The sequence below is a fragment of the Phyllostomus discolor genome, chromosome 5 (assembly GCF_004126475.2).
Source record: "Phyllostomus discolor isolate MPI-MPIP mPhyDis1 chromosome 5, mPhyDis1.pri.v3, whole genome shotgun sequence".
NCBI lineage: Eukaryota > Metazoa > Chordata > Mammalia > Chiroptera > Phyllostomidae > Phyllostomus > Phyllostomus discolor.
This window is the reverse complement of record NC_040907.2, coordinates 9161972-9174662: the sequence shown is the minus strand read 5'-3', so window position 1 is coordinate 9174662 and position 12691 is coordinate 9161972. Positions and strand designations below refer to the sequence as shown.

At 56.5% G+C, this 12691-nt stretch overlaps 1 protein-coding gene across 2 annotated transcripts in view; it reads right to left on the bottom strand.

Moving 5' to 3' along the window:
• The window catches only part of PLEKHM2 (pleckstrin homology and RUN domain containing M2), a 35889-nt gene that overhangs the window by 9397 nt on the left and 13801 nt on the right, over positions 1–12691 (bottom strand). For both annotated transcript variants that reach the window (XR_004903078.1, XM_028513649.2), the window contains exons 2-7: positions 6646–6752; positions 6150–6259; positions 5252–5351; positions 4597–4684; positions 3512–3698; positions 2193–2252 (exon numbers count right to left, since the gene is read on the bottom strand). Coding sequence is in view for 1 of the 2 variants with exons in the window: in XM_028513649.2 (XP_028369450.1) it covers positions 2193–2252; positions 3512–3698; positions 4597–4684; positions 5252–5351; positions 6150–6259; positions 6646–6752 (652 nt within the window). In the remaining variant the exon portion in view is untranslated. The remainder of the gene's footprint in view (positions 1–2192; positions 2253–3511; positions 3699–4596; positions 4685–5251; positions 5352–6149; positions 6260–6645; positions 6753–12691) is intronic.

Here is a 12691-nt window from a genome sequence, read left to right as displayed (position 1 = left end):
CGGGTGGGGGGTGATGCCGCCCCTCCAGAGCAAGGCTGGGTTACCGTACCCATCCACCCCAGGCCACTGCAACAGCGTGTGGAGAGGAGGGAGCACCAGCAGGAAAAGCACACGGGACATTCATCTGGTGGCAGATGGGAGCCACCCACGCGGAGAATTGAGGCCTGGCTGGTGGAACGGTCTGGGTGAAGGTTAATGGCAAGGAACTCCAGCTGTTCACGCTCCATTAGCCACCTCATCCACACCTGGAGGGCCATTACCTGCCCAGGAGACGTGGCAAGCATGCCTCCCACCCTCAGCCCCATCTGGAAGGGCCCGCCTGCCGTCGGCTTCCTAGTGGATCTCGGAAACCACTGGCAGCTGTCTGCTGACACAGCCCATCGTCCGTACTTTTTAAAAAGTACATTGTCTTTTAATACGAGGACAAAGGAGGGGACTGAAGCAATTGCCAGCTCTGCCAGAAAAACACTAGCGATAGCTGAGACTTTCTTCTGAGGTCCTGGGACCACAGAGCCCTAGTCCTCAGATGCAGAAAACCTCGCCCTTCGGTCTCCGAGGAGGTCCCTGCAAAGCCCATGCATTCTTGGTCCAGCCCCAGGAGATGTGCTGTTGCCATGGGAGGTGGATCCCAGAGGTGAGCGAGCAGACCGCCGGAGGTGCTGGTGTCAAGGCTGGGGTACCCACCAGTCCTAGAAGTGAGCTAAGGGCCACGGAACACCTGCCCCAACCCCCACCCCGGGGCCCAGGGTTTGGAGCTGCCCCACGTCCTGCTTTCCTCTGGTCTAAGGAGAAGACCAAGCCCCCCTCAGGTGAGCAGCCAGAGCAGGCTCCGGACCTCCCGGGGGCTCAAGGTGCTCACAAGCAGGACACCACTGCTGGGACACACCGCGCCCGGCCCAGCAAGCAGTGTGGCTGTGCGGTTAGTTCTCGGGCCACAGGGACTCCGCGGGGTTTTGGGGGGGAGGTCAGGCCCTGCTTGTCAAGCGACTGCAGCAGGCAGTGAGTAGCTGGGCCGGGAGGGGTTAGTGGTTAGAACCAGAGGGGGAATGTCAGCGCCCGGCGTGCCCGCTGCAGGAAGAGAGGCGGAGAGGACAATGATGTCGTGATGGAATTCTGGGTTTCAGGCTAACCCTAACAAAGACACGGGACTCCCTGACGCCCTCTCCTGGCCAGAAGACCTGCTTTATTTCTACCCAGTGCCATCTCACTTCCCTCGAACTTAAGCGATTTCATAGGCACGTTACTCGGAAACAGATCCCCTGCCGTCCATTACTCAGGGATCATGGCTCTGCTAATGAGGGGCCAGCTCCCGGGCAGCGGGGAGCACCTGCTCCTCCTCCTCCAGAGGCCGGCCCCCGACCCCACCCTGGGCGGAAGTGGCCCACAGGGCAAGAGGGTCTTTCATACAGGGGTCTGGTTATGGCCTTAGATTTGAGGAGGAAGCATTAACCTTCCCAGAGACGTGCCTTGTGCTCTGAGTACTCACAGGAATGTGGAAAATAGATTCACAAATTTTCACAAGCCCAGAATTCGAGTCTAGGGCAGGAAAATGCCCGCGCCCTACTGCCACCTAGTGGACACCAAGTATATTTTAATCTGCCTTAAATCTTGGAATCTCCCTGTGGGAAGTTTCATGCCTACACCCGCAATTTCTCTTATTATAGACCTCCACCGCACTCAGATCTCAATCTCATGCAAAACTATGTGAGGGGAAGCCGTTAGGAATGAACTGCAGGAACCAGGCCTTCTGCCTTTGTTTCGTGACGCTTCTGACACAAGCGCATCTGACCTACAGGAACTGATAACCCACGGGTTCAAAGGCATCAGTTTCCCCTCAAAGGTCTCCCCTCGCCAGGGCGGGCCGCTGGCGCCCTGCACACCAGCAGTGCCCGGCACACACCCAGCTCGTGGACCGGCATCGGAATCAGGAAGGGTGATCTGTGTGTCCCTGACCTGCAGTCACTTAGCGCCTCCACAAGGACACTGCCCAGTGGCAGGAGTCCTGCCCTGCGAGAAGAAATGTGCCTAGGGCTAGAGGTCAAGTTCTCCTACTGCAGAATTCCATCCATGAGAACACCACACCAGGCCGTATTATGATCATTGACGTTATTATGAACAACGAGCTGGATTTGAATCATGCAGCAAGCTTTTGCGAAAACAGGGCAAGAGGGAAACGGCAGACTCTGTCCCACCTTCCCAGTCTGTGCTGGGTACAGACGGCACTGCTGGAAACACATCTCCAAAATCATAATCTACGGAAACGGGGACAAAACTGAGGTTAGAAACAGGCAGTGGGAGGAGGACGGGGAGGGTGGGGGCAGCAGGGCGGGAGGCATGGGAGAAAACGAGAGGAAAAAAATTACACTTTCTACATTTTGTCTACCAACCAGCCAACCTCAGGGGAACTTATCGGGACCCAGCCACCTCAGCGTGGGCACCGGCTCAGGGGCCTCTGACCAGCTGGGAAGACGCCCGGGGGGCAGAGAGGAACGTGGGCCCACCTACACCCGACCTCCTCCTCCACCCGGAGCCTTCCTTGCCTCCACACCCAGCAGCTGAGAGGTGGGGGCTGCTCCCTCCGGCCCCCCCCGCCCCGACTTCTCTGAGGCAGTCCCTGAGCGCTTTCTTCTGCTTGCACAAGGAGCAACGCAAGTCTTGCTAACAGTAAGGCTGAAAGTAACCGTCCTGTCCCTGGAACACGGCCCATGGCACAATTAGAAATAAAGAAAAAGGTCGTGTGGATGCTGATGCAATTCCAGGGAGCCCCAGGGGCTGGCCGTGGGCTCAGCTCCCCTGCCACGGGGGGGAGGTGGGGTGCAGGGATGAAGACGTCTGATTTCCCGCGTGGGATGACGGCGGGAAACTGCCAGTTTTGTAAGTAAACACAGAGGCCCAAGATTTGAATGGGAGCAGGCCATTCCAATAAGTTTTTGAATCAAGACAACAAAATGACATCTGGACGTGGTGACATTCTTTTTTAGTTTCTGGTGCAACAGGTACGATTGTCGCAGACACACTAGCAAGTGCAGGAGGGACCCAGAATCCAAATGGACTCATGAGAAATGGTGGCAGGTTTCCCCCTAAACTTTGCATCCATCTGGCTTTCTTCTCTTTCCGGAGGTTCCTTGGCCTCCTTCTGCCTAGAATCTAGGGTAGGACGCCTCTTTGGGGCAGGTGACGCTCACCCCTGCAGTGACAGGAAGTCTCCAGGTCACTCTGCAAACCCCTCCTCACTCAGAAAACTGACCCCGGGCATGTGGCAGCACCTTCTGGAAAAGGGTCTAACATTCGTAAGGTCGTTTGGCTTTTTGTCTCCAGAATCAGTGTTTCGGTCACCAAGGGGACTCGGAGAAAACGAAGACCTGGGACACGGCCGACCCTGTTTAACTTCGATTTCAACCGCCGGTCCAAAGCCAGCCAGGGCAGACGCCCGCCAGCCCGGGGCAGGCGGCCCCAGAGCCAGCGTCACAGCAGAGGCCGGGCTGCCTCCTGCCGCCCCGGGGCCACTCACCCTCACTCGATGGGGCGATCGCACTGTCGTCCCACTCCAGGTTGGTGGAGGTGACGGAGTTGAAGGAGTTGAGGGACAGGCTGTCCGAGCCGTGGACTGAGCTGGGAAGGCGGTCCTCAAAGTCCAGCAGGTACTGAGGCTTGTAGTAGTCAGGCATGTAGGGGGCCAAGTCCAAGTAGGGGGCGTCCTGAGGGGAGAGGGGAAAAGGCCGGTGTGGGTGGCGGGAGGCCTTGGGCTGGCCGGACACAAGGGCTTCCGTGGGCGGCCGAGTCCGGGGTCGGGAGCCACGGCCCTGCGGCCACGCCCCTGCGGCCACGCCCTCCCCGAGGGGGTTTCTCTTTGGGGAACCAACGGGCTTGAGGCACTGAATTCAGAAACAAGCTGCTACGGAGAGTAAGGTGAGCGGCTGTGGCTCTGGGAGCTGGACTTGAGGCCGACAGGGGCGACGGGACCACTGTGCCTTCTCCGCCCTCCCTGACCTCTCACCGGGACGGCGGCTCATCTCCCTAATTTCTGCCTCTGTTCAGTGGCTCGGTTCCTTCCAGCCTGTGCTGATGGGGAAGGGGCCGGGAAGGTGACGCGATCAGGACGGGGCGGCTGCACCCCCTCGATGAGCCCGAGTCCGAGAGGCACCTTGGGCCCCTCCGGCTGGTTCTGGGCCAGCACCGGACTTCTGCAGTGCGTGACAGCGAGGGACGCACGGTGTGAGGAGGGACGCAGGGGGATGCGGGGCTGGTGACAACACCAGGCCCCCAGGAGGCACAGGGATGGATGGGCCGCGTCCCTCTCCAGCACCCCTGTCCTAGCTCTTGAGGAGGGCACATCAGCGCCGAAATGCGCCGGGCGGTGCGGCTCCTTCCCAAGTTGGGGCATAGACAGGAGGGGGTCAGCCGACCCAGGAAACCTGGCCCGAAGCCACGAGAGAATCGCCCCTTTCCACTCACTCCCACCGTCCGAACCACGGCCCCTGCTCTCGCCTGCACAGATGCCTCTCGGGCTCCCTGGGAGGCACCTGACCGTGAAACCCCGTGCCCACCCTTGCCCACTCCTCTGCCCCGCGGGCGGCGAGAGCCGTGGTGTCTCACCAGATCCAGGTCGAATCGAATGAACTCCAGCCCGGACACCAAGGTCAGGAAGAGAGCCAGGTGGTCGTGGCTGCAGACCAGGGCGTTCCTGTGAGGTGCAAGGAGGGACAACGGGGTTCTGGGTCTGGCTGCCAGCGTGGCCCCACCTCACCAACACTTGGGCTGTGCTCAAATATGACGGGTGACACCCCTACTCCCCAAGGGCACCCAGCCCGAGGCAGCCTTCGCCCACCCCTTTGCAGACTTCTCCCCCTGGGTTTGGGGCCACACTGCACTTGAGCACCAGGGCCCTCAGATGCAGGACCTGCCGCACGGGGCCATCCGGCTCACAGCAGCTGCTACAAACACCCTGATCCCGCAGCAACCCCAGCAACAGGCGCACCCTCTAGTGGGGCCTGTGGCCTGGGGAGAGGACTGGGCAGAGGCAGAGAGCACCAAACTGCTGAACACGAGCCCGGCTGCAGCACCAGAACTCCTGGCAAAAGCTGTCCCGGGCAAGGCCCTAATGACCCTGTGGCCGTCACTGACATGCCCTCAGCAGGCAAGGCTGGCAGAGCCTCTGATGTGGCACACCGTGGTGTCTGCATGGACAACAGTCTCTGGGGCTCTGCTCAAGGGCAGCACCGGGGCCGCGGGAGACGGAGCAGGCACTCACTTGACGTAGTACTTATGCAGCAGGCCCAGGTTCTCCTGGAACAGCCGCAGGTAGCTCTCCAGGGAGTTCTCGTTGAGGGCCAAGTACAGCCAGGCCCGGCCTGCAAACAAGGGCAGGGGTCATTGGGAGGAAGGTCTGTCAGGTGCTGGCTTTTTTGCCAAGCAAAGGCAGAGAGGAAAGAAGGAGTAACCGAGGGGACCACGCACTCCAACAGCCTTCTTCTTCTTATGTTTTTTTAAGATTTTATTTATTTTTAGAGAGAAGAGAAGGGAAGGAGAAAGAGAGGGAGAGCGATACTGATGGGAGAGAGATACATCGGTCAGCTGCCTCTCACATGCCCCCAGCTGGGGGCCAGGCCTGCAACCCAGGCACGTGCCCTGACTGGGAATTGAATCAGTGACCTTTCGGTTCACAGGCTGGCACTCAGTCCCCTGAGCCACACCCTCCAGGTCTCCAAAAGCCTTCTTATCAGAATGCCATATGCCCTGAAATCTTTATTTCCCCAGTGAGCCCGTGGGCTGTGGCTGCCCGGGAAGCTCTGACAAAGAGGGCAGGTTGCAGACTTCCGGTGGGCTGATAAACGCAAGGATTGTGCTCGATCCTGCAGGCTAACGCCCATCCTCATTCAGGGAGGGAAGCGAGACCGCCATGGGCTGGGGCTGGGTCTCACCGGAGTCTGGTTCTCTCCCCCTCCTTCAGCCCCCCCCATCCTCGATGCTCCAACGAACTGCCACAAGCAGGAGGACGAGGGGCCCCACACTTGAGCACCTACTGCCTCTGGACATCACGAGGGAGTCAGCCTCCAGGGCTGACCAAGAGGCCGACCACCCCTGAGCCCCGAGCTGCCCACGGGGAGGGCGGAGCCGGTGCCCCCCAGTGCCAGCCCGGTACCACTTACTGCGCCCCAGGTTGGTGGCCACGTGCTGCAGCACCTCGATCTGTTTGATGGCCTCTCTCCGGGTGAAGTGCACCACGAGCACCCAGTAGCCAGAGGAGAGGTCTTGCAGGCTGCGGAAAGAGGACCGGAGCTGCCGTGACCGCACCAGGGCTCCCCTGGGAAGACGCAGTCAGCGGGTCTGCCAGCCGCGTCAGCAGTGAACTCGGGGCCGGAAGCACTGGGTTCCCGGCGGGACCCATGGGCGACAGCATGGCTTCCCACCAGCATGTCACCTGCTAGTCCCCTCACCCCCCGGTCATTCACGCCTGTGCAGACGGTTCACCGCGACAGCTATAGATAGCCGTCGGCCTGCCTGAGAGAGAGGGAGCTCTCTCTGCCGAGGGAAAGGGGAAACGAAAGGCGCCCGAGGCCAGGGACATGGCTCCGGAGGCTACACGTGGCCTCGGCGGCGCCCTGTTGCGCAGCGCCGTCTTCTCGGGGGAGGACCGCGGCTCACCCGTACAGCAGGGCGTGGTCCAAGTGCTCACACAGACGCTGCAGGACCTTGTCGTGGTTCCGGATGGCAGGGGTCTCATCTTCACACGCGGCCAAGTAGCTCTGCAGCTGAAGGGGGAGAGAAGACCAACCCCAAATTAGCAACGCAGTACGGGGAGGGCTGTGAGGTCCCGGGATTGGGAAGGCGGCTGAGAAAACCAGTCACACGGGGCATTATTCGTGGTGGCTGACAGAGGCCGACAGAGGCCGCCCCACAGCCTGCACGGGAGGGTCCGAGAGCCACGGCTGCCTCCCTGCGGCCCAGGCCCCCGTGGGCCCTCCGGAAGCGCTCCGCACGACGACACCCGGCGTGGTGGTCCTGGTCCACGCGCAGCCCTCTGGTGGCACCCGCCCTTGAGCTGGGGCCACCGAGCCCCACAACCCCAGGCCCCATGCACGCGGAATGTCATCTACACAGATGAGCCCCCCTGCCGGGTGTGAGTGCCCCCGCCCCGGAGTTGCGCAACACGGCGGCCCCACTCCGAGCCGCTCCTCTGCGGGAACTGGGGGCTGACGGGCTGGGGCACCTGCTGTGACGGTCTTGTTGCCACAGGCTGACGTGGGACACCGGGTCTGCCCCAGGGACCCGACAAGGACGGACATGGATCTGGGTACATGCCAGGGTGGTGGGAAGCCCTATGCCAAGGAGGACACCGTTCTCGAGCTGGACAGCAGGCAAGATGGCTTGCAGCCCTGAGCAGGCCCCGCCCAGCTGATGCGGTGAAGGCTGAGAAAGCCCAGCTTCTTGGGCTGAGTTCTCCGCAGCTGGGTAGAAGGCAGGGGTCCCAGCCACGTCAAGCCCCAGCAGGAGGCTCTCCACCTTCACGTTAGCCACACTCTGCCCTGCTGCTGCCCTCCAGTGGCCAGAACGGGGAAGGACACGATGGAAGAGCACCATCCCTGTACACGCATCTTGGGTTTGAGCTCCCGGCGCTGGGCGAATGCGCTCTTGTGTTCTCTGCCTCAGCGGTGGAGACGGCAGCAGCAGGCAAGACACATCAGCCACGCCAGCGAGCACGCGCTCCTGGAGACGGGCCAACCATTCAGCCCCCACAACAAAAATAGTCTCTCTTCTCGGCGGCCCAGTGTGAGCCCAGGGGCCCTGCTGGCCAGGGACCGACCTCAGTCCTTGGGGCTCTGCCCTGCCTCCGGAGAGCCAGGCGACACGGAGCCCCAGGACCAAAAGGAGGAGCGGTGGGCCGGTGGAAGCCACACAACTCCTTCTCAGCAAAGGCTGGAAGTCTTCTTGTGCACCTCACCACCAGAACCACAGAGCCCACATCCAGGTTGTGTGTGTGTTTTAATTTCAAAATCCAAGGAAATCGCCCTGGCTGGCGTAGCTCAGTGGATGGAGCGTGGGCTGGGGACCAAAGTGTCCCAGGTTCGATTCCCAGCCAGGGTACATGCCTGGGTTGTAGGCCATAACCCCCAGCAACCACACACTGATGTTTCTCTCTCTCTCCCCCTCTCTCTCTCTCTCTCTCTCCCTTCCCTCTCTAAAAATAAATAAAATCTTAAAAAAAAAATCTTTCTAAAAAATCCAAGGAAATCGGGGATCAGGGAGGCTTACATGTTGGAGCTAGAAGGGTGTTCGGAGATCTAGTGTAACTTCCTTACTAAAAAACCAAGATAGTCCTGCCTGGTGTGACTTAGTGAAATGAGTACTGGCCTGCAAACCAAAAGGTCGCTGGTTCGATTCCCAGTTGGGGAACATGCCTGGGTTGCGGGCCAGGTCCCCAGCTGAGGGCATGTGAGAGGCAACCAATCCATGTATCTCTTGCACATCAATGTTTCTCTCCCTTTCTTTCCCCCCCTCTTCCCCTCTAAAAGTAAATAAATTTTTTTTTCAAAAAAGGCAAAACAGGCTTATTCATTTTCTTCATTATAAAAAAGTAGCCATATCCACCATCACCCTTGAAACACATGGAAAAGTTTTAAATGTTTATGTATTTGTTTTTAAACGGAAAAGGTGGCCAGAGGCAGCAGAAGTTAAGCGCTTCACTATGACTTTTAACCAAGTGAGGAGGCCCTGGCCAGAACTCCGACTCCTTTCTTAGGTTAAGATACTGTAAAAAAAAAAAGTATTCCCAAAACAGTATTTACTTATCATAAAAATGCAAACAACATGGAAATATGTATAAATATAAAAACCTCCTGCCCTGGCTGGTGTGACTCAGTGGATTGAGCATGGGCAGCAAGCCAAAGGGTCACTGGTTCGATTCCCAGTCAGGACACATGCCTGGGTTGCGGGCCAGTTCCCTAGTGTGGGGTGCATGAGAGGCAGCCACACACTGATGTTTCTCTCCCTCTCATTCTCCTTATCTTCCTCTCTCATAAAAATGAATAAATAAAATCTTAAAAAAAAATTTCTCCTCTCTGGTCCCCAGTCAGCAGGTCGTGTGTGTGTGAATCCTCCCAACTCTATTTTTGCACACACAGACAGACTTTAAAAAAAGTGAAGGAGGCCGTGCACGGTGTGGCTCAGTTGGTTGGAGCATTGCTCTGTAAACCAAACCCGGTTCGACCCCAGGTCAGGGCACATGCCTAGGTTGCAGGTTCAATCCCCGGTTGGGGCGTGTACGGAGGCAACCAGTACACGCCCCAATGTCTGTCTCGATGTCTGTCTCTCTCTCCTCCTCTCGCCCTGTCTCTCCTTTTGCTTTTCTTTAAAAGCAATGAAAAAAAATCCTTGGGTGAGGATGAAAAAAGTAAAATAGGAACATACTGGACTCATTGTTCTGAAAGTCTCTTTTTCTTAACAATAGTCAGTACATATTTCCATATCATTACCTACAGATCCACTATACTCTTCTCCATAGCCACACAGTTTCTCAGATATGACTGCACCATGCTTTAACCATTGCTAGATATGGCTACTGTTTCCAATTCTTTCCTCTTTTAAGATTTTATTTATTCATTTTTAGAGAGAGTGGAAGGGAAGGAGAAAGAGAGGGAGAGAAACATCAATGTGTGGTTGCCTCTTGCACGCCCCCTACTGGGGACCTGGCCCGCAACCTAGGCATGGCCCTGACTGGGAATCAAACCAGCGACCCTTTGGTCTGTAGCCCATGCTCAATCCACTAAGCCACACCAGCCAGGGCTGTTTCCAATTCTTTGGTATCACACGAAACACTGCGGCGAACCTCGGTGGATCTTTGCATGAGTATTTCCACACGGTGAGTGCTCGGAGTGGAACCTTGGAGTTCCAGAACATGCCTGTCTACGGTCTGGCCGGAGCCTGCCACTTGCCCTTCTGAAGGGCTGGATAAATCTACACCCCTACCATGCCGGCCAACACAGGATATAATTAGTCTGACTTTTTGCCACATTGGTGAACATCAGTACTTCATTGTCTTACATTGCACTTCTCTGATCACCTGTGCAGGTGAACATCTTTATCAGCCCTTTGTGTTCGTATTTCTGTCAACTCCCCATTTGGAATTGCGGCCCAGTCTTCTCCTGGCAGTTTGTCCTTTTTAATCTGTCGAAACGCTTCTGTGCGATAGGCATTTAACCCCGTTTGCTGCAATGTTTTCTGGTTTGGGGCTTCGCTTCCTTTTGCCCAGTGTCAGCTGACCTTTAAACTTTGCTTTTGGTGTTTTTTTTTTCTTCCGATTGAGAAATTTTTATTTTTTTATGTAGTTAAACCTGTTGGTATTTTCCTTTATAGCTTCCCATTTGCCCCAGTCTAATACCGCAAAAGCACCTTCATTCTTCTTTGATTCACTAGTGCACTAGCCGGTGCTTCTAAAGCCTGCTCTTTAAGAAAAAAAAACTTTATTTACTTATTGTTAGAGGGAGAGAAACATCAATGTGTGAAAGATACACTGGTCAGTTGCTTCTCGCCCAACCCCACCTGGGGACCTGGTCCACAACCCAGGCATGTGCCCTCACTGGGAATCGAACCGGTGACCCTTTGGTTCGCAGGCCAGCACTCAATCCCTGAGCCACACCAGGCAGGGCCAAAGCCTGTTCTTTTTTATCACTCTTTTACAGTAGATTGATAAAGATTTTCCATGATCTCAGGGGACAAGGAGAATCTGAATCAACGCTACAACTCAGCACAGTTCTCGAGAGGAGCGGGAGGAAGAGAGGGCATGTCTGCGGTCGGAGACAGAGAACCTGAGGAGCCCTGCCAGCAGCCTGCGCTCCTGCTCGGGGGGCAGGGCAGCAGGGCAGGAAGTGAGGTGCGCGGCAGAGGTGCTCAGCAGGCAGCTACTTGCTGCCCCAGTCAGGTCAGCAGGCTCTGAACCAGCCAGGAGTGGGAGGAAAGCAAATAGCGAATAAATGAGGGCCGCCGAGCAACACAAGTAATGGAATGAGCAAAACTCAGCCTGGAGGCACGACTACCAACCATCATTTCAAATCGCTTTTCCAATCACTCTTCAGTGGCACGCAGTGCCTCCCGTGCAGCTAAAACTGGCTGTGTTATCGGGTGCTTAAAAGATGCATGAGGAAGGCGGCAGAGTGGTTAAGAATGCAGATTCTGGCCCTGGCTGGTGTGGCTCAGTGGATTGAGTGCTGGCCTGCAAACCAAACGGTCACCAGTTCAATTCCCAGTCAGGGCACATGCCTGGTTTGCGGGCCAGGTCTCCAGTAGGGGGCGCATGAGAAACAACCACACATTGATGTCACCCCCCAAAACCCTCTGTCTAAAAATAAATAAATAAAATCTTTTTTAAAAAAAAGTACAGACTGTGGGGTCGGACAACTTGGATTTGGAAGTGGGCTCTGCTCCTCACTCACTGCTATTTAGCCCCTCTAAACTCGGGTTCCTTATCCATAAAATCAGCTCAGTAACAGTCCCTCCCTATAGGGTGTTGTGAGGATTCAGAGACTCCTGGTGCCATATCGAGGTGCATGACACCCTGAAAACGCTGAACAAACGCTGGCAGCCGTGAGGGCCCACTTCACAAACAGCGCTGAATGTAACCACCAGAGCACTCCCGTCAAGTAGGTCACAGAGCTAGTAAGTGGCAGAGCCTGATTTTAAATCTTTCCATCTAACCTGGGATCCAGATCCCGGGATGAATGACACATACAACGTGCTACACTCTGTCCCAGTATGTTGCAGGAGAACCCCGGAGAGAGAGCCGCGGTCCGCTCCCTTGTAAGTCACAGAAACTAGAAAGCACCGTGGCGGCTGCGAGCTCACTGTCTCCGGCTGCTCAGCTTCTCGGAAGACAGGCAAAGGAGAAAAGCTGGTGCGGCCACTCTGAGAAGCAAGCTTGCCCGTCACGCCCTCCATCCTTTGCCCCACGCTGGCACCTCCCCAGGGAGGACGTGTGCTGTTTGGCTAGCACAGGCCACAGTTGCTCCAGGAGGACCCTCCCCCCACTTCTGGGAAGAAACTGCTGATCAGGCTGCCAAGTACTTCTGAGTGTTTCCTTTCTGTCCATGCGGATTTGGGGGAAAGGCAGACAATTTCAGAGCAGGGGCCGGCAAACTATGGCCAGCGGGTCCACCTCCTATTTTTGTAAATAAAGTTTTATTGGAACACAGACGCGCCCATCCGTTTTAGTACTGGCTTCCGCTAACACTTTCGTGCTACGAGGGCAGAGTGGAGTGGACGCAACAGATACCGTGCGGCTTGGAGAAGAGACGGACGTACTGCCCGGCCCTTGACAAAGAAGTCTGCTGACCTGACCTCTGGTCTGGAGCCCGGGGCAGAGGTGACAAGGAATGCGCACCTGTGACAGGCCGGGCCGGGAGCTGTTCCCTGCCAGACGCTCAGTCCAGCAGTGGCCAGGAGGACTGGCTCAAGCCTTGAAGGTACATATATTTCCACAAACACTTACTGAACTCCTATTATGTATCTATCAGATACCATTCCTTCACAGAAGTCCTTGTCCTTGTAAAACTTACATCCGGGTGGCAGATGGAGATGAACTATGTGCAAATATGTAATATAATAGCACGTGGGAAAATAATAATAGTATAAAAACAAAGCAGGGGTGAGGGAGTCTGCTGTAAACATGGGGTCAGAGAGGATGTCGCCCACGGAATGA